At 44.6% G+C, this 24,588-nt stretch overlaps 1 protein-coding gene across 3 annotated transcripts; it reads left to right on the plus strand.

Moving 5' to 3' along the window:
- Nucleotides 1-492: 492 nt before the first annotated feature.
- On the plus strand, nt 493-24,588 carry LOC106610205 (mothers against decapentaplegic homolog 1). Of its 3 annotated transcripts, none has more exons than XM_045716575.1 (7): nt 493-630; nt 13,349-13,967; nt 16,461-16,766; nt 17,854-17,970; nt 20,230-20,451; nt 21,638-21,894; nt 22,061-24,588. In XM_045716575.1, exons 2-7 carry the CDS (start codon nt 13,568-13,570, stop codon nt 22,202-22,204), a joined length of 1,446 nt encoding a protein of 481 aa, XP_045572531.1. In that variant the 5' UTR covers nt 493-630; nt 13,349-13,567; the 3' UTR covers nt 22,205-24,588. The 3 variants fall into 3 exon arrangements, with proteins under 3 accessions (XP_045572531.1, XP_045572532.1, XP_045572533.1); XM_045716576.1 differs by having other exon boundaries at nt 16,461-16,754; XM_045716577.1 differs by having other exon boundaries at nt 16,461-16,742.

Genomic DNA, 24,588 nt, shown 5'->3' on the forward strand with positions numbered 1-24,588 from the left:
TTCTATGCATTCCTTCGACAAGAAATTATCACAATCTGTATTTACAGTGTGTGAATGTGTGTGGCCATTTTGTTGAATCAGCAATACATCAATGGCAATAAATGTATCTTTAGAAAAAATGCAACTGTTCATCAAAAACGGCTGTGCCAATCCATCTGCAAGAATGTTCTGCTATCTAATCACAATGAATCAAACCCTCAAAAATGTTCACAGCTCCGTAAAATAAATATGATAACTGTACTTCTTTTCTCATTCATGCAATTTGCACATAAAAGATGCAGCACATAATTGTATCTTTTAACGACAAACATAGGATTCAGATGAGTATGTAGTCCTCTACAGGCAATCAATTTGGCAAAATAGCTAGCCCTCTTTTTTTTTTAAACTCCACGAAATAATACATTGTTTTATAGTTACATAATCCATTCCACAGTGCATGAAAATGTTAGATGTGTAAAAGTAGGTCTTGTTATTCATGGACCGCCCCAAACTGTATCCCGCGGCATGATACTGGCGCTCCGCGGAGGGTGCGCCGGCCCTGCGACTCCCTGACGCCAGCGCGAGTAGACCGAAGACAGGCAGCTGTATAGTATGGACGCGTTGAGAGCGAGCTTCATAGCTGTTTATAAGGTACTGTAAACTTTATTTTTCACCCGTCAAAACATAAACAACCTTGGGGGAATGTGTATGTTCGGTTGGCTAGATCTATTGCTTATAAGAAAATTGTATTTGCAACTTATTAAAAGGGATAGAGACAGTGAAAGTGTATTTTGAGGCTTCAAACTTTTCTGTCTATCATATTTGGCAACAGAGATTGATTGGCAATTAACGTTAGTAGAATGTGGGATTCATTTCATATTTGTAACATTGTATTTTCGTGTATTCTACAGTTGGAACACGTACTTGTGAACAATATTAATAGTGTGCACAATGTGTGTATTTCAAAGTGTCGGTCTGCTTTGATGGTTAACCTTTGTGATGCATTGTGTTGGTATGATGTTTGATATCAGTCTGTCCATCTGTATTTGTTGTGATTAAATCTTAAATGCTACTGATGTAGGCCTCTTGTACTCACAAATAGTATCAACAATCAGATTTGTGACACACATGTTTACTTTCCATCTGTAAATGTCATGCAGATTATTTGATTTATGTTCATGCATCATGCATGTAGCAGCAAAACCAAGATTTGCGATATTTAATTGGATATTAACAGTGATCTTCATCTCAACGTCAGTGTCCATTTGGAGGGAAGCTGTGTCTCATTGCTAAATGACTGGCTTTAAATAATCAACATAGGCTATCTATCTTTTCCATCGTGTGTTTGCGCGCGCGTGCACATGATTGTGTTAGTGTGCGTGTGTGTGCGTGCAGCGTGCACGTGTGTGTGTGTGTTCCGTGGCTCATGGATGCAGAGCGAGCCTGTGTGTCTGTGAGACCCTGAGCAGCAGGGCCAGATCTCCTGACATCATTGAAGATGACATATCAGATTACTCAAAGGACTGGAATTTGTCCTTGTCCATGATTTAGTACAATTGTTGAATCCTGCTGCATTCTTGTCAAATTCAGGTTTGTGTTTTATTATAAAAGAACAATTTGTTTCTGTTTTTTTTTTTGCGGGGCACACTGTAGACTGACAGTTTGGCTTTATTCAAACTTTTAAATAGATATAAGGATTGTGATGCAATGCCTGTGTTACATAGTTATAAAGATGTGATATTTCTGGAATGGTCTGATAACAGATAGATGTTGGGTTCGCTAAAGACAGGATAATAGAAGGAGTGAAAGGGACATGTCTACTGGATCTCTAAATCCTAGTGTTGATAGTGATATTGATCATTCATATGCAATATTATCTCAGAGAATGAGGTATTTTTCTGTGTAGTTAACACTGTAAAAATGAGTCCAGTCTTAGCGTAGACATTTAACCTAGATCTTATACAGAGGAAATGGGACATTTCTCAGTTCCTCTTCTGTTCATCTATAGGTGGACATCTCCTGTATTCAGTCTGGTACAGCACATGGTGGACTTGGAGAGACATTTCTCCCTTATAGGAATAAACAACTTAACCACATTCCAGTCTCCAGCCATAACATAATTCTCAGTTCAGACAGAGGCATCCTCAGAATAGCCCTTCTCTATATGACCGACCTATTCCATCCCAGACCCCTCATGATGTGTTGGCCTGAGGTGTCCTCCCGACCATCCCAACCACCACAAACAACGCTTACCCCAAATCCCTGGGATGGTTGGGATAGCTGATTGAAAGCCCATGTGTTGGTTACAGTGGGTGAGTTATGTCTGTGGCTAATGTGAGGTGTGGTGGATGTGTGTGTGTGCGCATGTGTGCGTGTGTGATAACTGACCCTAGATTTGTGTAGACCTCCTGGGTCAATGCTGTGTCTAGTCACCAAGGGCAACACCTCTCCGTCTTCCTGTCTGTCTGTCTGGTTATTTCTGTCTACTGTAGAGACTGGGGAGGTATGGTTGTTTGGGTGTTGTGGTGTCGTGGTGTTGTGGGTAGGCCTAGTTCGTGAGGGCTTGCTTGCCGAGACAAATTCTCCCGGCTGCTTTTTGGAGATTCATCGATACTCATTCATTGAATTTTGATGTCCAGTTTTGGCACTTGATGATTGTTATCTGTGTATTAATGAACACATAATACATGGAATAGATACACCTCCTCCATGGCGATGGCTCAGGCCACACAGAGTGAGAGGGAGACAGCACAACGAGGCCATACAGTCACTATTTGTGTTGGGCTGCTGAGCTGACTGTTAGAGGGAACACTCTTGTGTGAAGTGGAAGGTTTACGCCGAGAGGCTAGACAGTGTGTGTATTAACGAGAATTTTCATCCCCCTTCGCTCTCCTCCCTCGTTCCTCTCTCTCTCTCTCTCTCTCTCTCCTCACTCTTTCCCCCCTCTCTCTCTTTCCCTCTCGCTCTCCCTCTTTCGTCTCTCGGTCTCTCTGTTCACTCTTTTTCTCTCTCTCAGACACACTTGCACATGCACGTACACACGAACGTCCACACGAGCGAACGCCCGCATACACACCCTCCTCTCCCATCCCTCTCTCCTCTATTTGTTATCTCTCTCCATCTCTTCATCCCGCTCTCCTCTCCTCTTTACCTCTCTTCATCCCTCTCTCCTCTCCTCTTTATCTCTGCATCTCTTTATTCCTCTCTCCATCCACTCCTCCCTTCATAGCCAGCGACTCAATTGAGTGGGGGCTAATGGAGGCCCCGTCCAGGCCCTGCTGATAAATAATGTAACTTCTTTATAATGCCCCGTCTCTGGGGAGAGAGCAGAGAGCATCATTACTGGCTCCTCATCCTACAGCCCCGGCCCCTAAATTGATTAACAGCACTGACTGAAGCAGCTAGCGCAAAATGATCAATGGGGTTGGTAGGGATTGGTGGCTAGCAGCTAGCGCAGGCTTGGAATGGCGCAGGTCAGGCTAACAGACCTTGTCAATGACATGTGATCATGGGCTAACCTATTAGATCCCTCTGACTCCCATTAATTCTGCCTGGCTATGCTAACTACTCACCAACGGGTTAGCGTTAGCGGCAGTTAGCGCACTAACCCAATACAGGCTGAATGAATGGCAGGCAAGCAAGGGAGATAGATAGATAGCTCTGCCTGGGCACTTTTATGGAGCTCTTGTGTAAATGGCGGCGTGTGTTTCAGCTTAAATGGGCAGAGGGCGGTTAAGAGTGGGACCTGTCCTCTACAGATATTTGTGTGATGCTTCATTGGGCCCTACTTGTGTAAGTGAGAGGCGTAACACTGCATCCCAAATGGCATCCTATTCTCTATATATTACACAACCTATAGGGCCCATAGCACTATGTGCACTGTGTAGGGAATAGGGTGCCATTTGGGACACACACTAAGTATGTGTTGGGTAAGAGAGGTTAGAGAAGGGGATGGCAGGGCTGGAAGATGTTTGGGATGTTAATGTGATTTAGGGAAGAAAGAAAAGTGTAGGTCAGGCTTACCTTTAGGAGGGGGATCGGATATCAGATTATCACAGATCTACGGGGTCGCCTGTAGTAACCAACGATCAGTGATCAAATAATGACTTGTAGTAACCATTTATCAGATAATGTGTGATCTAGCTTGGTAGTTATTGTGTCTGATGACTAATAAGGTGATACTGAAACGTTACCCATCACATTACTTTTCGTTTCTCATTTACATTTTTACCACTCCTGTTCTCAGAACATTCTGTATAAAGCTAATATAAGTTTATCAGAGTAGCCCAAACCCTCCCCCATTCCATAAAGTCCAGAGTAGGGCACAACACAGGCCCCCATTCTATACAGTCCAGAGTAGGGCACAACACCGGCCCCCATTCTATACAGTCCAGAGTAGGGCACAACACCGGCCCCCATTCTATACAGTCCAGAGTAGGGCACAACACCGGCCCTATTCTATACAGTCCAGAGTAGGGCACAACACCGGCCCCATTCTATTTTGACTGGTCCACAGACAACCAACCCCATATGAGCATTGTCTGTTTCAAGCGTCAATACAATCCCATTTTGACCTTTACGCTGGTCAAACTCTAATCATATATCGGTCATACATTATAGATCCTCCTTGGAGATTAGTAGATTCTAATGATGGCAAATGACAGAAGAAACGTCCTGTTTTATTTTGACTGAAATAGCTAAATAAAAAGTACCGTTTTTAACTGTGAGCGAAAGTCACACCTATACCCTTCAGATCCTCAGGTTTGGAAATACCCAAGTAAGGTCTGGACTGGAGAAATCCAGAAGATCTAATCCAAGTGTATGATGTTGTTGACAGTAGGTGATTGTGTAGAGAGGCCTGTCTGTCCAGATGTTCCTGTTGCAGTCTATCACTCTCTACTTTCCTGGAATCCTCCATCTGAATTGGATTACAAGTTGCAGCTGGTCTGGAGCATGTGGTGTGATGGGCTGTCGACTGACTGACTGACTGTCTGACTGTCTGAGTGACTGACCAACTTACTGACTGACTAACTGTCTGACTGACTGACTGACTGTCTGACTATCTGACTGACTGTCTGACTGACTGTCTGACTGACTGTCTGACTGACTGTCTGACTGTCTGACTGACTGTCTGACAATCTGACCGATTGTCTGACTATCTGACTGACTGACTGTCTGAGTGACTGTCTGACCGACTGATTGACTGTCTGACCGACTGTCTGATTGACTGTCTGACTATCTGACTGACTGTCTGAGTGACTGTCTTAACGACTGTCTGACCAACTGTCTGACTGACTGTCTGACTGACTGTCTGACCAACTGTCTGACTATCTGACTGACTGACTGTCTGAGTGACTGACTGACTGACTGACTATCTGTCTGATTGTCTGACTAAATGTCTGACTGACTGTCTGTTTGACTGGCTGACTGACCCATCAAAGCAGGGTTGTGTTTGAGATTGACAGACAAGAGCTGTCTATGGTCTTGAGTTGTGTATCATTGCTTTTTCATTTTCTCTCCTTCTCCGTTCATGGAAGGGAATCTCATCCCAGAAGGGCGGGAAAACCTGTAAGAGAGAGAATGGTTTATTTCAAATTCAATAAGGCCACATAGTATCAATGGCAGCTAATGCTGAATTATTTGACACAATTTACAAAAGTCATAAATATACAATAAAATCTACAACTTAAAAATACATATTTTCTGGAAAAATGTGTTGGACCGCAGAGTGAAGGAAAAGTAGCCAACAAGTGCTCAGCATATGTGGGAACTCCTTCAAAACTGTTGGAAAAGCATTCCAGGTGAAGCTGGTTGAGAGAATGCCAAGAGTGTGCAAAGCTGTCATCGAGGCAAAGGGTGGCTACTTTGAAGAATCTCAAATATAACACTTTTTTGGTTACTACATGATTCTATGTGTTATTTCATAGTTTTGATGTATTCACTGTTATTCTACAATGTAGAAAAGAAAAACCCTTGAATGAGTAGGTTTGTCCAAACTTTTGACTGGTACTGTATATGTATACCGCACAGGAGTCTGGTAGCACCTTAATTTGGGACGACGGGCTGGTGGTAATGGAGTGAGTGGAATTAGTGGAATGGCACCATGTGTTTGATTCCATTCCACTTGCGCCGTTCCAGCTATTATTATGAGCTATTATTATGACAATGTTTTTACCATCCCTTTCCAATCATAATCCTTCCCATCCCCCTGTCCACCCATGGAGAGGTCGTCAACCCTATAGGAAATGTGCTGCCCACCATGAGAGAGCGAGAGAAGAAACATCTGTCCTCTCTTCTTCAGTCCTCTGAATGTTCTCCCTCTCCACCTGTGGAGAGACCTGCAGGCCTAAACTGGAAGTGATGTCGCTGCTATGCAGGCGGTGGTGATGACAGAGACAGAGAGAAAGATCCTATAGCTACAGTTGAAGCCGGAAGTTTACATACACTTAGGTTGGAGTCATTAAAACTCATTTTTCAACCACTCCACAAATTACTTGTTAACAAACTATAGTTTTGGCAAGTCGGTTAGGACATCTACTTTGTACATGACACAAGTAATTTTTCCAACAATTGTTTAGAGACAGATTATTTCACATATAATTGTCACACCCTGACCATAGAGGGCCCTTGGTTCTCTATGGTGTTTAGGTCAGAGTGTGACTAGGGGGGTGTTCTAGTCATTCTATTTCTATGTTGGTGATTGTATGGTTCCCAATTAGAGGCAGCTGGTAATCGTTGCCTCTAATTGGGGATCATATTTAGGAAGCCCTTTCTCCCACCTGCTTTGTGGGATATTGTTTCAGTTAGTGCTTATGTGTACGTCACGGTTGTTGGATGTTTTGTTGTTTTTGTTGTTTCACTGGGAATTAAAATTATGTGGAACTCAACTCACGCTGCGCCTTGGTCCGCTCTGTACGACGATCGTGACAGAATATCCCACCAAGCAAGGACCAAGCAGCGTGTGATGGAGGTAAAGGAGTTTTGGACCTGGGAAGAAATCATGGGAGGACACGAGACCCTTCCTTGGCGGGAGTCGCAGAGGACTCAGGAAGGACAGCGGCCACAGAAACCCCAAGATTTTTTTTTTTGGGGGGGGGCACGAGGGGTGGTCGGCCGAGCCAAGGAGAGCCAGAGCCCGCCTGGGAGTCGATGGAGCAGTGTGAGGAGGGATATCGGAGAATGATGTTGGCGAGGAGTATGCTGCAGCGCAGGCGTGCTAAAGAGCGTGACACCAGTCCGGTGCCATCTGTGCCAGCTCCCCACACTCGCCCTGAAGAGCCAGAGACCGTCAGGGAGGCGATGGAGAAGTTGGGAGAGAGAGGAGAGAGATGTTGTGCAGGTGTGTTCTGCACAACATTCGACCTGAAGAGCCTGTCGCAGTCTGGTGAGTCCTGTGCCAACTCCCCGCACCCTCCCTGAAGTGCGTGTCACCAGTCCGCTGCCACCTGTGCCGGCTCCATGCACCAGGCCTCCAGTGCGCCTCCCCAGTCCGGTACGTCCTGTGCCGGCTCCACGCACTCGACCTGAAGAGCGTGTCATCAGTCCGGTGCAACCTGCGCCGATGCCCAGTCCAGGCACAGTGTCCAGTCCTGCTCCCTGGCAGGAGCCTTCCTCTGCGCCGGTGCCCAGGCACGGCATCCAGTCCCGCTCCATGGCAGGAACCCTCTGCGCCAGTGCCCAGTCCAGGCACGGCGTCCAGTCCCGCTCCAAGGCCGGAGTCTTCCTCTGCGCCGGTGCCCAGTCCAGGCCCGGTGTCCAGTCCCGCTCCATGGCTGAAGCCTTCCTCTGCGCCGATGTCCAGGCACGGCGTCCTGTCCAGCTCCAAGGCCAGAGTGTTCCTCTGCGCCGGTGCCCAGTCCAGGCACGGCGTTCAGCCCGGCGCCATGGCCGGATCCAGGGTCTGGGCGGGGGCTATGACCCGCACCGACACTAGTCACCCCCCTACCCTCCCCATCTGGTTTCATGTTTTGCGGCCGGAGTCCGCACCTCCAGGGTCTGGGCGGGGGCTATGACCAGCACCGACACTAGTCACCCCCCTAACCTCCCCATCTGGTTTCAGGTTTGGCGGCCGGAGTCCGCACCTTTGGGGGGGTACTGTCACGCCCTGACCATAGAGAGCCCTTGGTTATTGTGTGTAGAATCTAAAGTTGTTAAATGTAACGTGAACAAGTATTATTACTAAAAGAAGCTTTCATCTCAAACCCGACGTCCCGAGTCATTACTTTGAAGATAGTTATTCTATATGGTATGTTCTGTGTTAGTTTGTTGCCCAGTCAGGCAGAGCTTATTTGATATCCTGTGTTTCTCAGTTTTTTTGTGAAATGGTTTGTATTATTGTGTTTCATTGGTTCCCAGGGGTGAAGGGGAAGGCACCTAGGGAGTGCTTAGGCAAGAGGCCCGCGGGCATACATAACCTGTAGTAGTTTACTGTCTATGCACACTAGGTAAGACCTGGGCGGACCATCCCCTGTATTTTGGTTAGTGCACCAGGTGGTGCTAGATAGGTAAGTAGTGGGTAGGAGAGGGGGCTTTAATATTTACTTTCTTTGCTTTGGTTCCGTCCAGCCCCTTTTCCCCAAAATTACCGTGCGATGGAATAAACTCCCTGTAAACGGTAATTCTCTGCCTTTTGTCATCCTTACTCACACCTACAGTCCCATACCTCTTTCACACCACGGAGAGTTGAGTTGTAGCAGGGTGTTGCGTTCCCTCTTCCTAGAGGTGTGCGTAACAGTGCTGTACTTCACGTTCGTTGGATGTTTTGTTTCACTGAAATAAAATTATGTGGAACTCAACTCACACTGGGCCTTGGTTCGCTCTGTACGACGATCGTGACAATAATTCACTGTATCACAATTCCAGTGGGTCAGAAGTTTACATGCATTAAGTTGACTGTGCCTTTAAACAGCTTGGAAAATTCCAGAAAATTGTTATGGTTTTAGAAGCTTTGATAGGCTAATTGACATCATTTGAGTCAATTGGAAGTGTACCAATGGATGTATTTCAAGGCCTACCTTAAACTCAGTGCCTCTTTGCTTGACATCATGGGAAAATCGAAAGAAATCAGCCAAGACCTCAGAAAAAAAATTGTAGACCTCCACAAGTCTTGTTCATCCTTGGGAGCAATTTCCAAACGCCTGAAGGTACCAAGTTCATCTGTACAAACAATAGTACGTAAGTATGAACATCATGGGTGTCACGAGTGTGTGTGTAGGAACGGACCAAGGCGCAGTGTGCGTATCATTCCACATCTATATTATATATTGAAACTTAGCCAAACAATAACATATAAACTAACAAACCGTGATGACAGAGGTGCAACCACTAACTGTAAATAATCTCCCACAAACACAGGTGGGAAAAACAACTACTTAAATATGATCCCCAATTAGAAACAATGATGACCAGCTGCCTCTAATTGGGAATCATACAAAAACCCCAACATAGAAAAAATAAACTAGATAAACCCCCCCAGTCACGCCCTGACCTACTCTACCATAGAAAATAAGAGCACTCAATGGTCAGGACGTGACAATGGGACCACGCAGCCGTCATACCGCTAAGGAAGGAGACGCATTCTGTCTCTTAGAGATGAGTGTACTTTGGTGCGAAAAGTGCAAATCAATCCCAGAACAACAGCAAAGGACCTAGTGAAGATGCTGGAGGAAACGGGTACAAAAGTATCTATATCCACAGTAAAACGACTTCCATATTGACATAACCTGAAAGGAAGAAGCCACTGCTCCAAAACTGCCATAAAAAAAGCCAGACTACGGTTTGCAACTGCACATGGGGACAAAGATTGTACTTTTGGAGAAATGTCCTCTGGTCTGATGTAACAAAAATAGAACTGTTTTGCCATAAAGACCATAGTTATGTTTGGAGGAAAAAGGGGGATGCTTGCAAGCCGAAGAACACCATCCCAGGGGTGGCAGCATCATGTTGTGGGGGTGCTTTGCTGCAGGTGGGACTGGTGCATTTCACAAAATAGATGGCATCATGAAGCAGGACAATTATGTGGATATATTGAAGCAACATCTCAAGACATCAGTCAGGAAGTTAAGGCTTGGTCGCAAATGGGTCTTCCAAATGGACAATGACCCCAAGCATACGTCCAAAGTTGTGACAAAATGGCTGAAGGACAACAAAGTCAAGGTATTGGAGTGGCCATCACAAAGCCCTAACCTCGATACTATAGACAATTTGTGGGCAGAACTGAAAAGTGTGTGTGAGCAAGGAGGCCTACAAACCTGACTCAGTTACACCAGCTCTGTCAGGAGGAATAGGCCAAAATTCACCCAACTTATTGTGAGAAGCTTGTGGAAGGCTACCCGAAACGTTTGACCCAAATTAAACAATTTAAAGGCAATGCTACCAAATACTAATTGAGTGCATGTAAGCTTCTGACCCACTGGGAATGTGATGAAAGAAATACAAGCTGAAATAAAGCATTCTCTCTACTATTATTCTGACATTTCACATTCTTAAAATGAAGTGGTGGTCCTAACTGACCTAAAACAGGGAATTTTTACTAGGATTAAATGTCAGGAATTGGAAAAACTGAGTTTAAATGTATTTGGCTAAGGTGTATGTAAACTTCTGACTTCAACTGTACTTCCTCCCATATGGCTGAAACACAATGCTGCTCCAATGTGGTGTCATGGGAGTGGGCCTGGCCCTGGTCAGCAGCAGGCCAGACAGAGGATATCTGCCCTCAAACCCAGGTTTCCCTTGATGTAGCTTCTCTCTCTCTCTCTCTTTCCATCTCTCACTCACTCACTCACTCACTCACTCACTCACTCACTCTCACACACATACAACAAAACACATACCTTCGCATACACACCTCTCCCCTCCCCTTACACCGCTTTTTAAATTAGCAAATGTGTTTGGGCGGCTAGGCTAAATATAGGAGGAGCTTTCAGCTTCCCTGTCAGCGTGGTTAGCAATAGCATGCCTCCAATGGCACCCTGCCAGACACACACACACACACACACACACACACACGCTGTTGTAAACAGCACCTGTTCTCACAGAACCATCACTGCCAGTTAGTCTGTAGTATTAGTACTAGTAGTAGTAGCCGTAGTAGCAGCAGAAGTAGTAATAGTAGTAGCAGTAGTAGTAGTGGTAATAGTAGCAGCAGCAGTAGTAATAATAGAGGTAGTAATAGTAGCAGCAGTAGTAGTAATAGTTGTAGCAGTGGTAATAGTATTAGTATTAATAGTAGCAGTAGTAGTAGCAGCAGTAGTAGTTGTAGCAGTAATCGTAGTAGTAGTAGTAGCAGTAGCAGCAGGAGTAGTAGCATATTAGTGGATATTATAAGGTGAATGCACCAATTTGTAAGTCGCTCACCAATTTGTAAGTCGCTCTGGATAAGAGCGTCTGCTAAATGACTTAAATGTAAATGTAAATGTAGCAGCAGGAGTAGTAGTAGTAGTAGCAGTAGTAGTAGTAGCAACAGTAATAGTAATAGTAGCAGTAATAGTAGCAGCAGTAGTAATAGTAGCAATAGTAGTAGCAGTAGTAGTAGTAGCAGCAGTAGGGGTAATAGTAGCAGTAGCAGTAGCAGTGGTATTAGTATTAATAGTAGTAGTAGTAGCAGTGGTAGTAGTAGTAGAAGTAGCAGCAGCAGTAGTAGATGTAGTAGTAGTAGCAGTAGCAGCAGGAGTAGTAGCAGCAGGAGTAGTAGTAGTAATAGTAGCAGTAGTAGTAGTAGCAGCAGTAATAGTAATAGTATCAGTAATAGTAGCAGCAGTAGTAGTAGTAGTAGTAGTAGTAGTAGTAGTAGTAGTAGTAGTAGTAGTAGTAGTGGTAGTAGCAGCAGTAGTGGTAATAGTAGCAGTAGTGGTAGCAGTAGCAGTGGTATTAGTATTAATAGTAGTAGTAGTAGCAGTGGTAGTAGTAGTAGAAGTAGCAGCAGCAGTAGTAGATGAAGTAGTAGCAGCAGTAATTGTAGTAGTAGCAGCAGTAATAGTAGCAGCAGTAGTAATAGTAGCAGTAGTAGTAGCAGCAGTAGCAGTAGTAGCAATAGTAGCAGCATCAGTAGTAGTAGCAGCAGCAGTAATAATAGTAGCAGCATCAGTAGTAGTAATAGTAGCAGTAGTAATAGTAGTAGCATTAGAAGTATTAGTAGTAGCAGTGGTAATAGTAGTAGTAGTAGCAGCAGTAATAATAGTAGCAGCATCAGTAGTAGTAGTAGTGATAGTAGTAATAGTAGCAGTAGTAATAGTAGTAGCATTAGAAGTATTAGTAGTAGCAGTGGTAATAGTAGTAGTAGGAATAGTAGCAGTACCTGACTCAGTGGGTATAAAAATATGATACTTGTGTGTGTGTGCGTACTTGTGTATTTTTGTTGTGGTGGATAGATACAGTATATAACGTTTACAATGAAATGGATGCACAATAAAGCAGAGATTTATGTGGGTGCCTGAAAAGTGGGTAGGCTATACTATCCTCAACCAAAATTGTACTTGCTTCCATCACTGGTGATATCTTCAAAAGGGATATGAACTATTGTGTCCCTGGTCTCTTATTTCCCCTCCAGAAGGAGAGAGTGGGCTTGTTTCTCCTGGTGAATTGGTGTCGGGGGACCTCAGTGAATGGGGGACATTTGTCCTGAATTTCACCGTGCATTTCCTCTTTTATTGGCCTGGATGTCGCTAGCTGATTCCTGCACTTAAAGCTGTTTGTTGCTGAGTGTTTTATAGAACATTCTTTTGATAATATAAAAACCCAGTGTAGTCAATAAAGTTCTGTTTCCTTTCAAGTGCGGCCAAATGCTACCTCAACAATTCTGCTTTGTTGGTCTAATTTAATTTATGTTTTATGTGTATTTTCTTATTCAACTAAATCATTTGGATAATGAATGATATTGGATAATGCAGATAATTCCATGATCTAATGTCCTTTCTAGCATACTTCCAAGAATGCATGCCCAATACATGACTTAATTCTACTTAGTTTGCTAGTGTTGATATTGAAACAGAGGTCTCTCTGAGTGACATTTGAGAGTGGTTATGTGACGGTAACAGGGCCGTGTGTACAGGAAGTTATCTGGAGAATGACTGCTGACTGTAGTGGGACGGTGTTCATTGTAACCCCACTGCTGTCAATTCCCAGAAGTCATAACACAGTGACATCATTGGACCTCTCTCCTCGCACGGCCAATGTCGTTCTGCCAATAGAGAGAATCACTCCGTTTCCTTTGGAGGGTCGCTAGTTGCTTTCCAGGCAAGATTAGTGGGAACACTGATATCTCTTCCTTCAACTGTCCACTTGAAGGGAATCTGTTGAACTCTGCCTGCCTATGTTAGAAGCGTTATGGATTTCGTTAGCATTGGTTTAATCTCCTTCATCTTCCTCCTAGGTGTCCTGTTCAGAAGTTCTGTCCTGAAGCTTTGAAGACCGAGGACTACCCAGCCATCTCAGTGGCACCTAAAAAAAAATACAACAGCAGCTTTTAACCTCCAACTTTTTTCCTCACCAAGTGGACTATCGCTCCATTTGTAAAACCCAACCCCGCACACTCACGTGTAGCGTCCCGACAACGCCACGGTCGCAAGAGGCGACAGACACGAACGACACCATGAACGTCACCTCCCTGTTCTCCTTCACCAGCCCGGCCGTCAAGCGCCTCCTCGGCTGGAAACAAGGAGACGAAGAGGAAAAATGGGCGGAGAAAGCCGTGGACGCGCTGGTGAAGAAACTGAAGAAGAAGAAGGGAGCAATGGAGGAGTTGGAGAGGGCTCTGAGCTGCCCGGGTCAGCCCAGTAACTGTGTCACCATCCCTCGCTCCCTGGATGGAAGACTCCAGGTGTCCCACAGGAAGGGCTTACCCCATGTTATCTACTGTAGGGTGTGGAGGTGGCCTGACCTGCAGTCTCATCATGAGCTCAAGGCTCTGGAGTGCTGTGAATACCCGTTTGGCTCCAAGCAGAAAGATGTCTGCATCAACCCGTACCACTACAAGAGAGTGGATAGTCCAGGTGAGTGGGGTGAGGGTGGGGGGGTATTATAGCGTTAGAGGGTTTATGTTGTGCTGAAAAGTCAACAGAAAATTAACATCAAGGATGATATGCTTTTTAATTACGTTTTGTGTAAATATATCAAATCTTTCTCCACTAGATCTTTCCAGCCTAATTCCCCATTTACTTCACGTTTGATTTATGACCCCTTTCGAAATGTGTTTATGTGATAGTTCCTACATTTCCTATGATCCTTCACATCACTCTTGAACATGAAACATTAATGGTGAACCATACACATAACCCATAACACTCCCACCCCACCAGCCTGTTCCTCCCCTATCATCAGACGTATGTTATCTCGTCTCTGCTCGTGGCTTTCCCCTTCCCATGGTCTCTGCAGATGTTCTCTCCTTTTTTCTCCCTTTCCCCCTTTCATATCCTCCCCGTGTCAGCCAGGTGTTCTAATCTGTCTGAACTGAGACTCGGGACAAACAAAACACCACCACAGACTATAGATATGCCTCAGAAATCTCAGCTGTGTGTGCTGTATTTATGCATGTGTGTGCGTGTGCCTATACGCATGCACGTGTGTGTGTGTACGTGTGTGTGGGTGTATGTGAAACCGAAAGACATTTGTTTCCCTAATGGACAGGGGACATCAAATGTCCTATTTTGTCTGTCTGCTAAGCAGAAGATGAGGCCCAGCTGACTAGACAGAAACAGCTGTCCACAGGGTGCTACAGGACGGGGGGCGTGTGTGTGTGTGTGTGTGTGTGTGTGTAGCAGGAAATTCCAGCCGGGGGAGAATGAGGGCTTTGTTTTTGGCATGCTCTGTGTGGCCGGTCGGGCCCGGGAACACACACACACACACACACACACACACACACACGTGGTGTTTCTCTGAGGAAGAAGGGGACAGGAAGCCACACACAATGGGAGGGAGGAGCGGATGCCCGCCTCACACACTTGTTTTAACAACTGGGCTGCAGCACCTGTCCGTCCACACCTCCCCCCATCTCACACACACACACACACACACACACACACAGAGACACAGAGACACAGAGACACAGAGCTAGTCCCAAAGCAGTAACACCAGGATAGAACAGATAACATGAAACGCCCTGACACTAGTTTTATATAGAACAATAGCCAGGGTTCAGACTTGACCTTGGGATTTGGTTATGCAATAGTATTCAATAGGAGATTTTCTTTACGTTCAAACTAAATTTGTCAACAGAATATGCTGTAATTAGAATTTAAAACACAACTTTTGACCAGTAATCTTTCTCGTTGTAGCATTTTACTGGGAAAGGGGGATACATAGTCAGTTGCACAACTGAATGCATTCAACCGAAATGTGTCTTTCGCATTTAACCCAATCAGAGAGGTGTGGGGGGCTGCCTTAATTGACATAATTGGCGCCTGGGGAGCAGTTGTTGTTGGGGTTTAACTAACTGCCTTACTCAACCAGCGACTTTTCAGATTACTAGCCCAACGCTCTTAACCGCTGGGCTACCTGCCTCCATTGACAAAACTCTTAGTTTCAGTATTATTTAATGATATATTGATGACATATTGGTGGAACAGATCTCTAGTGGTTTATATCTGATCTCATACCTCTGAATGGTCCTCACATCCCCATCCAGCCGCAATCATATTTTCCTCCATGTGATAGATTCTTCATAAATGGACTCACTCACCTCAGAGATGTTTTCTCTGAACAGGATGTCTGGTACAGAGGCCAAATACTGCTGGCTAAACCAACACGCTGCAAGCTGCAATTCCAAAAATGCAGGGGCATCTGCAAATGTGCACAGCGAATAGAGAGAGAGGGAGGAGGGAAAGAGAGAGAGGGAGAGAGACAGAGAAAGAGAGAGGCATTTTATGATGCTGTAATTAAAGAACTCTGTCCATCCTGGCTGTGTGTGTGTGTTTTAACTGGACTCATGGGGCTTAGGGACACAAAGAGAGGGCTAACCCCCCTACCCTCGCTACCCACAATACCCTTGCTAGCAGGGTCAGCCTTTGCATCATAGCAGGTATTCAACTAAAAAGGCTCTGTACATCTCAATGAAACTAAATGGGGAATAATAATAATAGGTCTGCTGAGAGTTGTAAAGGCTAGAATATTTAATGATTGGAATATTGATTATAGAGCAGAGTGTATTTGGATGTGCCTTTCATTTGAAACGGAAACTGGCCTCACCTATTATGAATGTGTTATATAGTGTCTATCTATGCAATGGTGCAACAGACCCGGCAGCCATTTTGTGCCGAATCGGGCCATAACTTACCATTCAAAGCAGTATAGAGATACAGAAACTGCTCCTGTAACTAACCTTGGGTTGTGTTCATTAGAGTACACAACAGAAAACATTTAACAGCAGAAAAGAAAATGTATTTCTTATTGGGCAAGTCCAGGTTGTCTCTCCATGTTTTTGTCTGTTTTCTTCGGTTTCATGCCAACTGAACATGACCCTGATGTCCTTTCTCCTTCCCCTCTCTCAGTGCTGCCCCCGGTGTTGGTCCCGCGGAATAGCGAGTTCAATGCCAAACACAGCATGCTACCACGCTTCCGCAACCCTCTGCACCAGAACGAGCCCCACATGCCCCAGAACGCCACCTTCCCAGAGTCCTTCTCCCAGGCAAACACCCAGATGAACTTCCCCCAGACACAGACACACTCCCCTGGGGGGAACAGCTACCCCGGCTCCCCTGGTAGTGGCAGCAGTGCAACCTTCCCCCACTCCCCCACCAGCTCTGACCCAGGCAGCCCATTTCAGATGCCAGGTGAGCCGCCAGGTCAGATGCCAGGTACAATTCACTAATAACTTTTATAACAGTTAGTGTGGTAACAATGTATTGAATTATGGCATCACCCTCTTGGGTATCTATACTGTGTGTACAAAACATTATGAACACCTTCCTAATATTGAGTTGCACACCCTTTCCCTCAGAACAGCCTCAATTGGTCGGGGCATTGACTCTACAAGGTGTCAAAAGCGTTCCACAGGGATGCTGGCCCATGTTGACTCCAATGCTTCCCACAGTTGTGTCAAGTTGGCTGGATGTCCTTTGGGTGGTGGGTCATTCTTGATACACACGGGAAACTGTTGCGCTTGAAAAACCCAGCAGCGTTGAAGTTCTTGACACACTCAAACTGGTTCGACCTGGCACCTACTACCATAACCCGTTCAAAGGCACTTCAATATTTTGTCTTTCCCATTCACCCTCTGAATGGCACACATACACAATCCATGGCTCAAGGCTTAAATATCCCTTATTAACCTGTCTCCTCCCCTTCATCTACACTGATTTAAGTGGATTTAACAAGTGACATCAATAAGGGATCATAGCTTCCACCTGGATTCACCTGGTCAATCTGTCATGGAAAGAGCAGGTGTTCATAATGTTTTGGACACTCAGTGTATATGTGTGCGCTAGGCAAATGGCTGATCCAATATAAACAATGGAATAGGCTAAGTAGCAATAGACTTACTGAAGGTGATGACAGTAAGTAAAGGACGTAGGACAGGAATATTCAGGTAGCTGTACTGTGTAGGTCAGCGTTTCCCAAACTCGGTCCTCGGGACCCCAAGGGGGGCATGTTTTAGTTTTTGCCCTAGCACTACACAGCTGATTCAAATGATCAAAGCCTGTTGGTTATTTGAAATCAGCTGAGTAGTATTAGGACAAAACCCTAAACGTGCACCCCTTGGGGTCCCGAGAACTTTGGGAAACCCTGGTGTAGCGTGAAGGTGTTTTTGTCAGCATGCTGGACTAAACCAAAGGCTCTAAAACAGATAAAGCTGGTAAGTCAATGTTCAGCATAGAGTGACAGTTGGAAGACTTCTTTCTCTGGTTTAAACCCCCTCTCACCCCTCTTCCTGCCCTCCTCCAGAGACCCCCCCTCCAGCCTACTTGCCCCCAGAGGAGCGGATGACTCAGGACTGCCCCCAGCCCATGGACACCAACCTGATGGTCCCAGCGTTGCCCCTGGAGATCAGCAACAGGCCAGGTAATCAGCTGTGACATCACCCACTTAGAGCTGTCAACACGCCACCAGCTCGTACTACAGGTGCAAGGGGTTTTCTGGGTACAAGTACGTAACCATGACACACTCTGCTTTTTATTTGTCGTGGTGAATCAAACTCAGTTTTAATAGGCTATGGAGTTGAAAATAACACTTGAAAAGTAGTCGTGGTTGTTGGGGTTTGTGGTAGTGTTCATTAAAGTTCTCATGCATGTTGTAAAGCTAGTAAGAAAAACGGATGTAGGTGTTTTATCCCTCTGTTTAAATACGGGGTGATTCATGTGATGACCTTCAAAATTGCACATCATGAGTTGGAAAAGATTAGCTAGAAAACAATTTCCTTCATATATTCAATTAAAAGACAATTAAAGGGGAATTTTATACGATCATTAATGCAGGGTAAATGGGAAAACAACATGAATGCGTATCCATGTTCAGAAAAGCAGAGTATCTCACACCATTTTGAGGCATTAGGTTTTAGATTTTAGTATGATGGACACAAAAGCGTCAGTCTATACATGCAACCCAGAGGAAAGATCAGAGAGTCTGCCAATTAAATCTGGTCTCAGAGCAGTTTTTACGAGGCCTTTAAAAGCTTCTGGCTGACATCATCTCTGCCGGTGGTAATTAACTGAAAGCTCGTTAAGAACTTGTTAAGTATTGGCCTCACTAATTACATCCAACTTTTATATCTGAAACACTTGTTTCAAATAAAAAACTCTTGTTGAAAACCCTTGTTTGCTACCACCTAGCTCAACTGTGGTTCAGTCAATCGTTAGTTGCTGTGGAGATCTGGCATTCCTACACATCACACATCTGAACAGCCAGTGCATACGCAAAAGCCACGTACGCCACCAGTCATGCAGGCTATTTACATGGCAAAAGATAATGTGTCAAAGGGGTTTGATTTTTGAAGTCGAAGCAATTTGGAAGTGTCTACAGTACAAAGTCGGTGGATACTTTCAACAGCCAAGGTATTGGGCAGAATTGTACAAACTGTTTACGCTAGCTAAAACCAGTATTGCAATCTCCTTACCAATCTCCCTATATAATTGTTATGCATCCAGTCACGGTAGTATCCCCACCCACACAGATGGATATTGCAGTGGGTGTGGAGAAATACTCCCTGGAAGTGGTGATTGGGGAATTTTCTGTCCTTCCCCAAGCTGCATCCTGTGTAGTGTTCTAGAGGTCCGGGCCGGGCCGATGGTTCTAGAAAAAGCATAAACCAAATACACCTGATGGCCGCTACTCTCAGCAGAGGAAGTTAGGGAGGAGTATGCTGCTTGGATAAACGCTCCCTCCCTCCCTTGGAGAGAGGGGGCCAGCTGGCATAACGCTCACCCAAGATACCGGGCAGAGAGAAACGGCACCAGGCGGGCACCGGCTTGGTCTATTGACTGACTGCTTGACTCAATAAATACTGATCCCAGACCGGACTAGACTGCCCGCAGTCAGTGGACAGTATTTGATCAAGACTGGCCCTGTCCAGACTGACCACAGTCAGTCTACTGGGGTTGGATGGATTTGTCAGCATTGATTTTCAGTTTCCGTTGTACGCAAACATGACCTATAGCTCTCTGCGTGTACTCAGACTTAACTTCACATACCACACATTTCATACACCTTTCCCACGTTTTGTCATCAACATACAAATCACCATTTTTTTTCTCTAATCCTAGTAAAGGAAGAAGGAGATGAAAGATGAACATCTGCTATATCAGACTGCAGCTCAAAGTCAGACTAGACAGACAGACTTTAACTTTATCAGAACAGAAGGCTTGATGCTCATGGGCCACTCCAGTCAATCTGCACGTGCGTGGGTGTGTGCTTAAATGTCTCACTGTGTGTGTGTGTGTCTGATCATACACACATCTCACCCTTTCTGTGTGTGTTTGACATCCTTTACAGATGTTCAGCCGGTGGCCTACGAGGAGGACAAACACTGGTGTTTCATAGTGTACAACAAGCTGAACAACCTCCCTCTCTCCTCTCCTCCCTTTCTCCTAGATGTTCAGCCAGTGGCCTGCGAGGAACCTAAACACTGGTGCTCTATAGTGTACTACGAGTTGAACAACCTCCCTCTCTCCTCTCATCCCTGTCTCCTCTCTCCTCCCTTTCTCCTAGATGTTCAGCCGGTGGCCTACGAGGAACCTAAACACTGGTGCTCTATAGTGTACTACGAGTTGAACAACCTCCCTCTCTCCTCTCATCCCTGTCTCCTCTCTCCTCCCTTTCTCCTAGATGTTCAGCCGGTGGCCTACGAGGAACCTAAACACTGGTGCTCTATAGTGTACTACGAGTTGAACAACCGGGTGGGCGAGGCGTTCCAGGCCAACTCTACCAGCGTCCTGGTCGACGGCTTCACCGACCCGTCCAACAACCGCAACCGTTTCTGCCTGGGCCTCCTCTCCAACGTCAACCGCAACTCAACCATAGAGAACACCCGGCGACACATTGGCAAAGGTAAAAATGGCCATGGATGGGAACACTCTTATATTGCCTTATATTATCCCAAATATAAGGCCATGGACACACTGTCCACAGGACTGGTTCAATTGTTAGTGTCAATGTTTATTTTGTTATTTATTTATTTCACCTTTATTTAACCAGGTAGGCCAGTTGAGAACAAGTTCTCATTTACAACTGCGACCTGGCCAAGATAAAGCAAAGCAGTGCGACAAAAAAACAACAGAGTTACCCATAGGATAAACAAAAGTACAGTCAATAACACAATACAAAAATCTATATACAGTGTGTGCAAATGGAGTAAGGAGGTAAGGCAATAAATAGGCCAATAGTAGCGAAGCAATTACAATTTAGCAAATTAACACTGGAGTGATAGATGTGCAGATGATGATGTGCAAGTAGAAATACTGGTGTGCAAAAGAGCAAAAAAAAGTAAATAAAAACAATATGGGGATGAGGTAGGTAGTTGGGTGGGCTATTTACAGATGGGCTATGTACAGCTGCAGCGATTGGTAAGCTGCTCAGATAGAGTGTGTTATGGGCTGTGGCTAAATAGGAGTGGTGCTGTCCAATCAGCATTTTAATGGATCAATTAAGAATCCAAGCAAGTTGCCAAAGGCAAGAATATTCTATTCCATTCTAATCTACTGTACTCTACTCCATTCTAGTCCCATGTAACGCTCTCTTCCCCTCTACCCAGGAGTCCACCTGTACTACTGTACTCTACTCCATTCTAGTCCCATGTAACGCTCTCTTCCCCTCTCCCCAGGAGTCCACCTGTACTACTGTACTCTACTCCATTCTAGTCCCATGTAACGCTCTCTTCCCCTCTCCCCAGGAGTCCACCTGTACTACTGTACTCTACTCCATTCTAGTCCCATGTAACGCTCTCTTCCCCTCTCCCCAGGAGTCCACCTGTACTACTGTACTCTACTCCATTCTAGTCCCATGTAACCCTCTCCTCCCCTCTCCCCAGGAGTCCACCTGTACTACTGTACTCTACTCCATTCTAGTCCCATGTAACCCTCTCTTCCCCTCTCCCCAGGAGTCCACCTGTACTACTGTACTCTACTCCATTCTAGTCCCATGTAACCCTCTCTTCCCCTCTCCCCAGGAGTCCACCTGTACTACTGTACTCTACTCCATTCTAGTCCCATGTAACCCTCTCCTCCCCTCTCCCCAGGAGTCCACCTGTACTATGTGGGTGGTGAAGTGTATGCTGAATGTCTGAGTGACAGCAGCATCTTCGTCCAGAGTCGGAACTGTAACTACCACCACGGCTTCCACCCCACCACCGTCTGTAAGATCCCCAGCGGCTGCAGCCTCAAGATTTTTAACAACCAGGAGTTTGCTGAGCTGCTGGCCCAGTCCGTCAACCACGGGTTTGAGGCTGTCTACGAGCTGACCAAGATGTGCACCATCCGCATGAGCTTCGTCAAGGTAACCGTCGTATACATGCATCCCATAATATAGAGAATATAATGTTAAATGGTTCAGAATGAATGATAGGGTCATTATTCAAAGAATAAAGGAAATACGATTGAAAGAGCCATGATGATAATACCTGTCCCTAAAGAGAATATCTCTCTTCCTCTTGCTCTCCCAGGGCTGGGGTGCAGAGTACCACCGCCAGGATGTGACCAGCACCCCCTGCTGGATTGAGATCCACCTGCACGGTCCTCTGCAGTGGCTGGACAAGGTGCTCACCCAGATGGGCTCCCCCCACAACCCCATTTCCTCCGTGTCCTAGACGAAACTGTCCCCAGGCCCCAGGGCTGTCCAAACCCTGCATTTAGGTTCCAGTGGAGGGGTGGGATGGGTGGGTTTCAGGGTGGGGGTAAATTCTAATTGAAATCAGTCAATTCAGGAAGTAAACTGGAATTTTAAGAGAATCTAAATTAAAATAATAGGAAATTCAGTTTATTTACTGTATTGACTGAATTGAAATGGAATTGACCCCAACCCTGGTCGGTTTGTACTTGAAGGATTATGTCTGAAATTGGGCACATTGCAGACTGGGATGTGTGGGGGGGTGAGATAGAAGCATCTGGAAGATACTTGATCTTTGTGACCAACTGTAATAATTATCAATCAGACTCAAATCATTATAAACTAATCATCAATTCAGCATTACGCAAAGTATCCTCCTCATATGGGGCCCATATTCAGAAAGAGTCTGAACGAGGATCAGTTTGGCCTTTTAGATCATAATGAATACATTTATATGGACTGGTGGGACCTGAACATAGATCAGCACTCTAATACGTGAATATGGGTCCCTGATCTTGTTCCGGCAGTTTTCCTCTTTTCCCTTCCCCCGTTCTTTGGGTTAACATTGGAAACCCATACAGCCAGTTTCATGTGTTGCTACAACGATAATAAATGTGTACAGAATTGGAAGTATTGGAAGACAACTAATATGGATGAAAAAATGTTGAAATATTATGTTTCTTATGAACATATTTAGAACGTATGAAGATACTGAGGTCAGTAAATACAAATGTCTCCCCCAGAGCCCTAAAAATGTTTTTTTTTTTTGGCTCTGGCAAATAAAAAGAGTTGAAGAAAAAGACCCCTACATAAAATCCCTTTAGATTATTTACAAACCCTGTCATGATGAGAAATCAGTTGGAGCGGGGCGGGAGAGTGAGGTGGGCATTGTGGGATTGTGCTTACAGGACATAAGATTTAAAAAATTGTACATAAATAAATATTGCTCTTCTTGTGTTATACCCGTGTTACAACTGAATTAAACAATTTTAATCGTGTTTTAGGCATACTCAACATGGTTTTGCAAAGCGTAGTTTGGTTTAGTGTAGCAAATCACCGTTTGGCTTGTTTAGGTAGTGACTGAAGAATTACACTAAACAGAGACAGAGACGGGCACAAGCGTATGATAGTTCAGTTTGACCCTAGCTGTGCATGGTACAGCAAAAAAAGAGTCACATAGAGCCCCACAGTGGAGGTGTCATAATACCCATAAAACCTAGGTCAAACAGGGAAATGGTTCCAATCATTTTTCCCATAGGGGATTTTAGAAACACTTAAAATAGGGGCTGTGTTTTGTGTAGACTTACCCTGGCGTGACGTTTTTGATAACCATGTAAATCTCTCTTGGACAAGGTGACTTTTATCAGTATATTACGCTATTTACTCTCAGATTTGAAAATGCTAATTAACATCAAAGTAGACATCATGCAAAACTACAAATACCTTCAAGCTCCTGCACTTCATCACTAGCTGACACCTTTGCTAACAGGTATTGTGTCAATTTAGAACTTGCACAAGGCAGTTAACAGAATTGTTAATTTAAAGAAATTTAACCAATTTATTCAGTACTACATTTAGCAAACATTAGATAATTAATCCAGAGATTCTTACCTTTGCCTCGATTCGTCAGTCTCTTCCAGATCATCATGGCATTTGTAGTTCTTTATGATAGCCACATTAGCAGCTAATTAGCGGTTCATTTTTGGGGGTGAATATATTGCTAAAAGTCACCTTGTCCTAGAGAGATTTACACGGTTATCCAAACGTCACGCCAGGGTAAGCCTTCATGAAACACAGCCCTCATTTGAAGTGTTTCTAAAATCCCCTATGGGAAAAATGAATGGTGGAAAAACGATTGGAACCATTTCTCTGTTTGACCGCTAGGTTTTATGGATATTATGACACATTCTGTGGTAATCTATTGAGGATATCTCTTCTGTTACGTTCTCTGATGGCATCGACTCAGCAAAACTTACAAGACAGTTAATAAAACAATGTCATCCTTCAGAACTTGTTGACGTGAAAAAAAATGTATGAGTTTCACTGGTGAGTAAGTTACTGATGGCCCTAATACATGATTTGATCATTTTATAAAAATGCAGACTGTTTTTGTCTTCCAATTATTTTAGGCTTAGAAAACCCCATCTGCTATTACAAGTTGTATTGATTTTTGTATTTTTTCGAATATGTTTTCTTGTTGTTTCTTGTTATCTGCACTTTCACGGATTGTTGCCTCTTCTCTTTGTTTTTTTGTTTCGTTTTTTCTTTGTGCTGTTTTTGCTGAGTAGTACTCCCAGAAAGCAGTTTTATTCCATGAATATCAAGTCTCTACTGGAAGATTCAATAAATAAAGTTGTTTCATTA

Source organism: Salmo salar, chromosome ssa04, assembly GCF_905237065.1.
Source record: "Salmo salar chromosome ssa04, Ssal_v3.1, whole genome shotgun sequence".
Lineage (NCBI taxonomy): Eukaryota > Metazoa > Chordata > Actinopteri > Salmoniformes > Salmonidae > Salmo > Salmo salar.